This window comes from Moschus berezovskii, chromosome 4 (assembly GCF_049115385.1).
Source record: "Moschus berezovskii isolate FMDL1 chromosome 4, NW_MosBer_1.0, whole genome shotgun sequence".
NCBI lineage: Eukaryota > Metazoa > Chordata > Mammalia > Artiodactyla > Moschidae > Moschus > Moschus berezovskii.
In genome coordinates, this window is record NC_142463.1 from 14,527,387 (window position 1) to 14,539,595 (window position 12,209).

General features: G+C 50.8%; 1 protein-coding gene across 1 annotated transcript; it reads right to left on the reverse strand.

Annotated features, from left to right (window-relative positions):
• Positions 1-2,037: 2,037 nt before the first annotated feature.
• On the reverse strand, positions 2,038-8,914 carry MYCL (MYCL proto-oncogene, bHLH transcription factor). Its single transcript, XM_055402358.2, has 3 exons — positions 8,662-8,914; positions 7,799-8,303; positions 2,038-4,841 (listed from the first exon to the last, which is right to left on the reverse strand). The coding sequence occupies exons 1-3, from the start codon at positions 8,740-8,742 to the stop codon at positions 4,243-4,245; spliced, it is 1,185 nt and encodes a 394-aa protein (XP_055258333.2). The 5' UTR covers positions 8,743-8,914; the 3' UTR covers positions 2,038-4,242.
• Positions 8,915-12,209: the final 3,295 nt, after the last annotated feature.

Here is a 12,209-nt window from a genome sequence, read left to right on the forward strand (position 1 = left end):
GATATGAAGTTTTAAGGAAAGTGACCCAGCAATCCAACTCTGTTTTTATCAAACAGCTCTTTGTGCCCTGGCTTTGGGGACCTAGGGGTCATAGGGGTGGAGTGGGAAGTTTACCTGACAGAAGACTGGTTTTGGGATTTGGATTCTGATCTGTGACCTTGAGTAAGAAACCTGTCTGGGGGACTTCCTGGTGGTCCAGTGGTTAGGACTCCATTCCACTGCAGGGGGCACAGGTTCCATCCTTGCTCAGGGAACTAAGATCCTGCAAGCCACAGGTGTGGCCAAAAAACAAAAAAACTGTCTGGGCTCCAGTACCAAGTGGCAGATATTGCTTACTTACCAGGTTGTGATGAGAGTCACTTTGTAAATGTGAGGGATTTATAGTAGCTTTTGGACTCAGACTTCGTAGGAATGCAGGTGGGCAATATCAACCCAGGCCTCAGCTGTAAGGCAGGATTACATGAGATACAGTAGCCTTCTCCTACCATGGTGCTCATGGTTTTTCTGACCTGCACCTGTTTTCCTTTCACAGTCCTAGAAGGGGCTTCTCTGGGGCAAGAAAAACCTACTCAACCCACAAATGTGGCAGAGTGGCTGGTCACAGGACATTTGCTCCACTTCATCCCAATAAGTGGCAGGCACAGTGGCCCCAAGGAGACAGTTCCAGCAAGCTGTTAAGTGATGAAATTCCCTGTCTACTTCCTCTACACACCCCATGATAACAAAAGCAGCTGATCATTATTATGTGGTGGTTAAGACCTCTGGCTCTAGAAATAGGCAGAGCTGGTTTCAAATCCCATGAACTCATTTACTTACTAGCTGTGTAATGTTGGGCAGTTATATTTCACTCTTAGAACCTTGTTTCCTTCTTCTGTAGTCCTGGCACGTGATTGGTGTGGTCTAACATGTAGGAAGGAGCAAGGTGCTTAGACATAGGCAGTGCTCCATCAGGAGTGGCTATTATTAAAGTCTCCCCTCTTGCATTTAGGGCAAGTTTCTGAGAACTGTGTTCCTGTATTAATCAAAGGAGAAAGAAAAGAAAATCACATTATATCATTGATTCTCATAAAATTTTTAAAAAGACATCCTGCAAGGGAACTCCCTGGTTTCCCAGTGGTCAGGACTCTGTGCTTCTATTGCAAAGCGGCATGGGTTTGATCCCTGGTCAGGGAATCAAGATCCTGCAAGGCAGTGCATGCATGCAAGCTCAGTCGCTTCAATCATGTCTGACTTTTTGTGACCCTATAGACTGTAGCCCTCCAGGCTCCTCTGTCCATGCAAGAATACTGGAGTGGGTTGCCATTCCCTTCTCCGGGGATCTTCCCAACCCAGGAATCGAACCCACATCTCCTATGTCTCCTGCACTGGCAGGCAGGTTCTTTTACCACTAGCACCACCTGGGAAGCCCACAAGCCAGTAGGCATGGTTACCTATGGTAAAAAAAAGTACCACCTGAAAAGATTTAAGGCTTTATAGTTTAAAAGCGGTTTAAAGTCTGTACTCTGGCGGTACAGTGATTAAGACTCTACATTGTCACTGCCAATGGCCCAGGTTCAATCCCTGGTAGAACTAAAATCCCACAAGCCTTGCAGCTGAAAAAGAAAAAATCTACATTTAATGCCTGCCAATCCCTGGTGATAAGCTTCCCTCGTGGCTCAGTTATAAAGAGTCTGCCTGCCAATGCAGGAGATGTGAGTTCGATCCCCTGGAGAAGGAAATGGCAACTCACTCCAGTATGCTTGCCTGGGAAATCTCATGGACAGAGGAGCCTGGCAAGCTATACAGTTCATAGGGTTGCAAAAGAGGTGGATGTGACTTAGCAACTAAATAACAACAATCCCTTGGGAAGTAGCATTTATCCCCATTTTACAAGTTAGGGCTTTCTGGTAAAGGTAAAAGGCACAGGATGAGTTAATGGTGGAACACCAGGATTTCAAGCCTTCTAAAATATAAATTCAGCACTCTGGAATTCACAAGACAATTTCGTGTTTACTGAGTACTGAACTTAACGTTGTTTAGACATGTTTAAAATGGCATTTCAGGAACCCAGGGTGGAGTGACCAGGTTAGCATCATGGTTAGAGATCCCTTGTGGCTACCCTAAAAAACAGTGTCCCTTGGTTCTGGGGGACATGGTGGGCATAAGCTTCCCCACCCCCCCGATTCTGACACATTTGAGAAATCTTTTATTAGAAGATGTCCCAGAAGGCAACGCTTTAAAATCAGGCAATCAGTATTCACAACTAAATACAAAATTTCAGGTAAATCTAGCTTTTAAAATAAATCAGACTTTTGCAACAGGAGAATTGCCCCAGAGTTTTTTTTTTTTCCTTGTACAAAAACAATTAACACCACTTTGCAAAAGGCATACAAAAATACAGTATTAAAAAGAAGACTGCTCCCAGCATAATACCCAACAGCAGCTTATAAAACACAAGCTCTTCAGGTGAGACATCAATAACCTACATCCCACCTGTTCTCCAAAGACAGTTCCAGAAGTCAGTTGGCTCTCCAAAACCATGCACCAGAAGCAGGGGGCTTTTTGCAAGTTCCACTGGGGTTCTCTGAGGCCAGGAAGCAACCTCAGGAACAGACCATCATGCATAACAGGTTTAGAAGTAGCATCTGGTTTCCCAGAGCCACATATAGCGCTCTAGCAGCCTTCCCTCCCCCATTTTCAAACCCCCATCCAGTAGGCACCTGCTGCCCTGGGCGGAGTGCTGGAAGGGCCGATCTTTCTTCCAGGCTAGATTTAGGGGCTGCTGAAGTTGCCCACATGACACTTGTTGGGTTAGGTGACTTTCTCAGACCGGAGGCTGTGCCTGGAATCCACCTGGAGAGGCTGAGCCCTGTTGGGTAAAATCCATCATGGTCTACTGAGCAGAGCTCCTGGAAGCTTCTTAAAACCCACCAGGAAGCTAATCCGCCTTCTGGAGCACTGGATGAGTCCCAGCGGCTCTCCCAGTAAGAACTGCAATAAGGCCCAGATTCTGGGAATGGGATTCTGACTCATGTCAGGCTGGCAGAGGGCCCAAGGGTGGCTACAGAGACAGCAAGCTCCTTGGAGCTGCAAGAGAAGCACAGGTTTGTATAGTTCTAGCATCACCGACTCAATGGACGTGAGTTTGAGTACACTCCAGAAGTTGGTGATGGACAGGGAGGCCTGGCATGCTCCAGGTCCATGGGGTTGCAAAGAGCTGGACACGACTGAGTGACTGGACTGAACTGAGTAGAACTTCAAACTTATCAGTCAGAGATTGAGATAAGAGGGAGGTGGGAAAGAGGAAGTGGTACAGCCCTTCCCCTTTAGGTGCCCGACATCTGCTTTGAGAGGATTTCCAAGATGGAAAACACCTGGGCAGGGAACAAGTTTGCAACCAGGACTCCAAACCTTCCCCTGGCCACAGGCTGGGACCCTTTGCCCTGTGTCCTGGGGAAGTATTCCTGACCTGTGGGAAATGGCCTTAGAGCCCATTGCATAACAAAGGTGGAAGGAAACCAAACAAGTTCCTGGTGAGGATGGGATGGTCTCTGCCCTCAGAGGAAAGGGCCTGGAGGGCTTTGAGACAAAAAATCTAAGAGGCCAAGCTCTTTAAAAGTTCTCAAGATCGCAGCATGGAGAGTGGGAGGAGGGGGTGTCAACTAACATGGGAATATATTTATGTTAAAGGTTTCTGACTCCTCAGCTACTGTAAAGTGTCTGACAGTGAGGTAATGGTCCCTGTTGATCAAGTCTGTGAGCTCGTCTTCACTCAAGACAGCTCGGATGTCTCTTGGAAAAAGGAGCCTGGGGAGAGCGTCCAGGCCCAGCTGTCCTAGAGTCACCCCAGAGACACCAGTGGGAGCATCCTTTCTCAGTCTAAGGCTCATCCAGTGTGAGATTTCATGCAGGCTGGAGCCCCCTGACAACGTCCACCACCTGTTGCATAGCATCTGTCAGGCTTTTCTTCGGAGCTAGTGAGCTCAACAGACCCCAGGTCTCCTCAGTGTTACCCGCCTGAGAAGCCAAAGGCGCCAGAGAAGCCACTGCGCTTCCGCAAGTCAGGGCAGAGGGAGAGCCGGGTTGCAAGGTTTCCAAGAATGCGAGCCCTTCTTGTGTGTGCACCGGCTGCAAAGCATTCTGGGAATCTATTGTCCAGGCCGCCCCGCCTGAACTGAAATGTGCAAACTCCTAAGGGGGAGAGGGGAGGTTAAAAAATAAACTTGGATCTCTGTGAAGACAGAGCAGTCAGACTTTGGTCAGTTAGTAGCCACTGAGGTACGCGATTCTCTTCTGCAGCTGTTGCTGCCGACACCGGAGCTGCCTTTTCTCTGTAGCCATCCTCTTCTCGGCTCCCACTAGGGCTTGCAAGTATTCCAAGGCCTTGCTCAGGATCACTACTTTGGGGGCCTTGGAGCAGGTGGCCAGGGTAGGGACCTGATCCCTCAGGGCCAAGAATCTGGAACGGAGGTCATTCCGCCTTTTGCGCTCCAGGAAGTTATGGTTCTTCCTCTTGGTCACGTCCTCAGTGTCAGAACTGACAGGTTTGGGGTTGCAGGACTGGGAAGGCTCGCTTTCTACGGGTGGGGGACTCACAATTTCTTCATCTGCCTCATCTTCCTTTTCCTCCGGTGCATCTCTCTCCAGACCATCTTCGCGGGGCCCTGGCTCTGGAGTCTCTCCTTGGGAGCAGCTTTCTGGAGGAAAACGGGCAGCATAGTTGTGCTGTTGTTGATGGATGGAGATGTGGAAGTGTTTCATGCAGGGATCCAAAGGGTCTGCTCGCACCGTGATGGTGACCGGCTTCCGGACACCCAGGGACTGCCTCTTCTCCACTGTCACAACGTCAATTTCTTCGCCCTCTGTCCGAGAAGAGAGATCAACAGAAGAAACACATCCCATGAGAAACACACAGACCCTATAGTTTGGGAAAGGAGGTGACATCTTCCCAATTTAGATATAAACAAATTCAAGTGGGGAGAAAGACAACTGATTCAATTGTATCAAGGCTAAGGGTGGTGTGAAGGAAAGGAAGGGAAACAAGCAAGAAGGAAAATATTCTCCAATTTCTCTTTGCACAGCAAGGCTTAGATAAGAACAAAAGGCAGACCCAAGCCAACAGCCCCCAGTCTGCACAGGCTCTCCCCTCCCCCACTGATGGGAGGGAGAGAAAGAGCTCCCGGCCTGGGACAAAGTTTTAACTATAAAGATCTTCCCCAGTCGGGCTCTTTCATACCCCATCAGAATTGTAAATGAGGGGTCTGTGGGCAGAGCTGCCCTTTGTTCCAGCCCAGCACAGCCTGCACTTGGGAATTGTTACTTTTCACAAGTTATAAATCCTATTATTCCCCCTCCTCTCTATTCTGCCATCCCTTTCAGCAGAAGAGTCAGAGAAGGGAGGGCTACAACCCATCCCTCTTCACCCACAGAGGGGAGGGAAAGGGTTTCCCTTAGGAGCATTTTGCTCCTGGGTTCAATAGGTTTCTAAAGTCATCCATCATTTATAGGTCGCCTGCCCCACCCACTTCCCTGGACCAGAAGAGGATTGGATTTGTAATCACAGGTCGACAGAAGCCGCAGGAACTTCACAAAGGTACAAAAGACCATTTCCAAGCTACCTGTGCTAGGGGGTCAGGAGTTGGGGGGCAGGAGTTGAGCGGCAAGGGAATGTCTTGATACAGGGGCCAAAACACTAGCAACACCTGGACATGCCTCTATCATTCCCTTACTCCAAGATCTCTTAGGTTACCCCAACCAGGAGAGGGACAATTAGGGGAGAAGGTTACTGCTCCGCACTGTTTTGCAGCCCCCACAGAGAAGGCCACCTTTATGCATTTCAGCCTGACAACAGAAGAGCTCAGTTCTCAGTCTCTTTCGCAAATCACGAAGCTTGAGCCCCTTTGTCAGGAAGGCTTCCATTGTGTGGACAATCGCATTATTTCTCCATTAATAAAACCTGACCATTCAGCCCTCCTGGCCCCAAGACCTGTGATTGGCTGGCTGAGCTGAGTTTGGAATGCGGTCTTACTCAGCCCCGAGCCCCTATTGGCTGAGCTTTGCCGTCAGTCACTCTCCCCACCCCCCTCATTGTTTGCAATCTGTTGCATTTTGTTCTGGGCCATGTGGCCTGTGAGTGAACCAGGAGCTTGCAAACAGGTTCAGGGTAAAGGGCAGCTTAGAAAATGATTCAGGAGGCTTCCCCACATCCCAAACCTTTAATACTTCAGGGTTAAGCCCCATAGCTGGGAAAGGTTCTGCCTAAGAAAAAAATAATGTGAGACACCATTCTTCTTTTCAGAGAGCAGTGTCTAACTCTACCCAAACAAGGACATGTCCTCAGCTGGATGATCAGGTCAAACTCCCTAATGTGCAAAGGGAGAAACTGAGACCCAGGTCAGCCAAGTCCACACAGCACCTTTATAACATTCTGGATCTAAAACTAAGATCTCCAGATTCCTGAAACAATGCACTTTCCACTCTACCATTCCATCAGCTTTTGTAGAGATACATCTTTATTGGTTTCTTGATCTCAAAGTTCCCATTCCAGTCATTAAACAAACAGAAGGTCTTGGTGTAAAAAGCAAGCAGGTTAAAAATGACCTTAACATAGTGAACCGATTTTTTTCGACTTTTAATTGTGTTTCCTTCCTTATGTTCACCCTTAAGTGTATGACAACCTCCATACCCATTCCCCAGTTCCCTCTAAATGGTCATGTAAATTATTCTTAAAAGCTACTTGAGTTTTCAGTCCTGATTTATCTGACACAAGCCTCAGTGTGCACCCTATAAAACACCGTCCCCAGTATTTCTCATGGGCACCTCGAAGAGGTTAGGCTAACAACATAGTCTGGTGGCACAGATGCAGCAGGCTGTGCTCAGTGAGATGTACACTTGTATTCAAGGATGGAGAAGGGGAGCCTGGAGCTCCATATCTGTGACCCCCCAGCACTAACCCCAGAGCTTAGCACAAAGTAGAGGCCAGTGAACATTTGTTGAATACAAATGAAGCAGCTGAAAGCCCTCACATGAATTGTTCCTAGAGGAACACCTTCCCACCACAGGCCAGAGCAAAATGGCAAGATGTACCACTTCTCAGATAAGCTACCAATAAGTTCCTCTAAACCTCAGAGAAGTGCCTGGTTGGGATGGCGGACTGAGCAAAAGAAGCTGGCTGGATGGCAGAAAGCTGGTGTTCACTTCTGGCGGTTTCCTATTTCTAAGCCTCGGTTTTTCCATCTGTTAATGGGGAGCAGTCATTCCTCCACTACTGTCTCATGGGTGATGGTGAGGATGAATACGTGGTAAGAGGTGGGGATGGAGGAGGAGCCATTATTGTCATTTTAAAATAAAGCAGGCAGGAGACCAGGTTTTTTAAAGGATGAAGGCTTTGGATTTGCACAAAAGGCTTCTCAGCTTCTCTCCCCAGGGGAGTGAGTTTCCCAGAGAAAGAGACAGCAACAAAAAAATTCAAGTCTGGAGTGACCCTTAAGGGACCCCTTCCAGCCTTCGGAGGGCAGAAATCCCCTATGGTCCAATCCCCGTATTGTTCTCCCTAAGCGCCAAGCCTCACCCTGTCTCCCTTGTCCCCTGGGGCTCCAATCATCAGCAAAGGGACGCTGGCTCCCACGCCACTTCTTCAAACTGTTTACTAACACTCCCACGTGCCAGACAGACACCGCTGGGGGCTACACCGGCAGCTTCAGCCAGAGGAAGAGGGAGGTGGCGGAAGGGCTTGCGCAGACCCAGTGCCTGACCTCAGCGGCAGAGGTTTGGCCACCCATGGGGTGCCCCCTCTTGGATGACCCGGGGCGGTCCTTACCCGAGTCGCTTGGGCTCTCGGACCCCGAACAGGCCTGGGTCTTGGGCTCGCCCAGTGGACAGGGGGCAGCGGGCGCCGGGTTGCCGGCTTCGAGGCTGGGAGCGCAGTCCGGGGTGGCGGGCGCCTTGGGCGGGTTCCCCCGGGGCGCGCCAGCGGCGAGCCGGTCGCTCACCGCTCTCTCCAGCCGTTCCCGGGCCGAAAAGCCGCTCCACATACAGTCTCGGCGGATGATGGAAGCGTAGTTCCTGCCCCAAGCTTTCGAGTGACCCCGGGATTCTGCATCGTCCCCGGCGCCCCCTCCGGGCCACGGCTCCGGAGGACCAATTCCGGGGCCCGCGTCTCCGTCGCCGGGACCGGAGCTCCAGGGCGGCGACGTGGGGGGCGACGGCACCAGCTCGAATTTCTTCCAGATGTCCTCGCTGGGCGCCGTGGAGCGGTAGAAATCCTCTCCGCAGTCATAGTCGTAGAAATAGTGCTGGTACGAGTCGAAGTCCATGTCCGCTCCCTGCGGGAGGGAAGGGGGACGTGCTGACCCAGGTGCGGGCCCAGGGAGGGAGGCGTCCCCCGGCCCCCCAGTGCAGCTGGCTGCCAGGCTCTCGTACCTCTCCAACCTCACAGCTTGGAGCCCGCGCCCTTCCCCAGCGTCCCGGGCAGCCCGGCCCCGGGTCAGCGTGCCTGGGGAAGCCGCTCACAGCGCGCGGACTAGGCTGCAGGGAGCGAGTTCAAAGCAAACTTTACAGCGCCGCCCGGAGCACAGCTCCGAGGACCCGGCCGGGTCGGGCGGGGGCGCGCTGTGCCCAGAAGGCAGCCCGCAGCCCGTCCCCCGGGACCCGCGCCCGTTCCCAGGCTGCCCGCAGGCTCACCTCGCTCCCGCCACCGGCCACCTGGAGCGGACCGGCTCCCCGCCCGCTCGGGGCAGCGAAGCAGCCCTCACACTTGCACATGCGCGCCGCCGAGCGCGAGGCCCGCACACAGGCGCTAGCCCCCCAGCGCGCGCTCCCGCCCTCGCTCGCGCACGGCGGCCCGGACGCTCCCGGGAGCGGCGCGGGAGCGCGAGATGCAGGCGCATTGTTTCCAGGCTGCCTTATATCTCGTCGCGCGCCCGCGGCTCAGGGATAGGGGGCGGGCCCTACGGGACCAGCCCCGCCCACGCCCCGCCTCTTCTGTCGACAGGTGGGGTCTGTGGAGTCCCAGGCCCATCAGATGAATTGCACAGTGGGGAGCGCAGAGCCGGCTGCGGGCTGATGCCGCCCTGCGTACTCCCGGTGGGGTCGTGACTTTAGCGAGGCTCGGGAGGTCCTCTGGAGGCCGAACGAGAACGGAGCTCCTTGCAGACTCTGGGTTCAGGAAAACTACTCCCCGCCCCGCGAGCCTACTTCCCCGAGCTCGCCCGGTTTAGTGCTGGTACATCTGGCCCGCGACGGGTGAGGTAGTGGGCGGCAGCCGCACCTCCACCGCGCCACCTGGTGGTCCTCAGCCTTAAACCCCAGCCCGGTCCTCGGCACTGCCTTCATCTCCCTTTGGCCCCGCTTCATCAGCTTGGTGTTCCCAAACCTGGACGGACCTCAGCGAAGCAAGGTGATGAAGATTCCGGAGCCTGAAATTTAAACTTTGGAGCCTGAAATTTAAACTTTCGGAGCTTCAGTCTCATCTATGAAATGAAGGCATGGTAATATCTCACAGGACTGTTGTGAGGATTCTAGAAGATACAGTATCTAGGGAAGGGAACTAGGCCAAGAGAGGCAAGCAGAACAAACAGCCCCTGGTGTGGGTGATAAGGAGAATTTCCCCCCAAGAACAGATCAGGACGATTCCCCTCCCTCAAACCACACTCAAAACACTCTGTATGAGCTATCCTAGTACAGGAAAGAATGGGAATTTGGAGTCTGGAAACTTCATTCAAGCCTTTGTTTTGCTACTTGCTAGCTTTACAGTCCGGAGAAGGCAATGGCAAGCCACTCCAGTACTGTTGCCTAGAAATCCCATGGATGGAGGAGCCTGGTAGGCTGCAGTCTGTGGGGTCGCTAAGGGTCGGACACGACTGAGCGACTTCACTTTCACTTTTCACTTTCCACTTTCACACATTGGAGAAGGAAATGGCAACCCACTCCAGTGTTCTTGCCTGGAGAATCCCAGGGACGGGGGAGCCTGGTGGGCTTCCGTCTATGGGGTCACACAGAGTCGGACACGACTGAAGTGACTTAGCAGCAGCAGCAGCAGCAGCAGCTTTACAGTCAAGTCCTTTGAAGCCTCTATTTACTTACCTATAAAATGAGAACTTCGATTGAAGCTGTATCTCTGGCCAAGATGATGGACATATAAACCTTGTATCCTCTTCTATGCAGACTTCCCTCAGTAGAAGAGGAAAAGCTAAACTATGGGGTATTCTATGGGGAGAGCAGCCAATACATCTAGAATGCTCTAACTGGCCTTCAAAGTCTGGTCTGCAAGCAGCAGCCCGATTACCTGCTGTCTTTCCCTCCCACCACTGTGGTCTAAGAACAGCAAACTACTCACTGTTGAAATCCCAGCAGAGGGCTGTGAGATGTGCAAGCAGTTCAGTGTGGTTGGAGCATGAGACACTAAGCATAAGTTGATATACACGTTGACAGAAAAGGAAAGAAAGATGACAGCCTCAGTTTTGCACATGTTAGCTCGAAGGTGCATGTGGACATCTTTGAAGGCAGCAACTAGTTCTTACTAGCTTTGCAATTTAAGTACATAGAGCAGCTTGTGATTGAACTTACTAAGTGACTCAGCCAACCAGATTTTATTGAGACAGCCTGTGTGTCCTGCTTTGTGCTGAATGGAAGGCACAGATCAGAGAGGTTCCAGGTTGGTTGCAGCCCTGAGGCAGAGGGGTTGGAACTGTCTTTTGGGAACTTGTTCTCTGGCCTACAGATATCTGAAATGGTTGCTGTACTAGTCCGAGTTCTTGGTTACAAACGACAGATACATTTAAGCAGAAAATCATTTTACTGGGAAGATTTGGGGCATAGAATCCACGGGAGGCTGGGAATATGTGCTTGAGAAATGGATCTTCTTTCTCTATCAGGATGAGATTCATTACTCAACAGCCCCTCCCCATGGTTCATTGTAGTAGGTGATTTCTGGAGACAACCAGGATGTGTCCTCATCTCAAGAACTAGAATAAAGTAAATTAAGTTGTCTTCTGAGAGTTAGGCTGCTCCTTCACATTGCATGCTTTGTTTTCCTCACCAGACTGTTGGGTCATTGAGGGCTAGGTCAGATGTCAGCCTTGTTGACTGCTGCAACTCCAGAGTTTAGAACACAGCCTGACACATCGGAGGAGACAAGTCTCTAATGCTTTAACGTGGAGATGTGCCAGTCTGCCTACTGGAGACAGAATCACTGTCAGGCTCAGTCTAGACTGTAACCTGAATAAAGGTATTCCTACAACTAAAGAGAAGGGGGTGCTAGTAAGAAGGAGTCTGGACAGTCAACGAAACAGAGATCAAGAAGCAATCACCAGAGTGTCATCCTAGCCCTGTCTGGGGACAAAGATGCTGGTCTAGGAACAAGGGAGATGGACACATCATTCTTTGAAACCACCCAATTCACCACCCCCTCCCCACTTCACTTGTGCTCTGGATCACCAAGCAACCTGCTGAAAACCACACTGTTCCCTATGTAGATCCACCCACAGGAGAGAATGCACTCATCGGCGAACAAGAAGATCCAGTCTGCTTCAAAGCCCTGCTTCCCCTTATAACTTAATGAATTGGCATCTGATTTGAAATATTACTCTCCTGAGCCTGTTTAATGTGTGTCTGCTCTGCAGAGATGCTGCTGCTTTTAGGGCTAACAGCTCTGGCTTCTGAGTGATGTCTGGCCCTAGGATGGTGATGAATTCATGAATTCAAAAACTGGAAAAATTTAGTTTTTCTGCAATTTTAAATTGTATTTCCTTTTTTAGAAACAATTATGTTATGTTATTTATTTATTTGACTGTTTCGGTTCCTGGTTTCAGTGCACGGACTGTCTTGTGGCTCATGGACTTAGTTCCTCTGAGACATCTGAGACCTTAGTTCTCTGATCAAGAATCGAACATGCTTCCCCTGCATTGCAAGGCAGATTCTTAACCACTGGACCACCAGGGAAGTTCCTCCTTTACTTTTCTGAAAACATATTTTGAATAAAAAATAGATGTAAATCATTTTTCAAAATCAATTAAATATTCAGTTCATTTCAGTCACTCAGTTGTGTCTAACTCTTTGTGACCCCATGAACCACAATACACCAGGCCTCCCTGTCCATCACCAACTCCCGGAGTTCACCCAAACCTGTGTCCATTGAGTCGGTGATGCCATCCAACCATCTCATCCTCTGCCATCCCCTTCTCCTCCTGCCTTCAATCTTTCCCAGCATCAGGATCTTTTCCAAAGAGTCA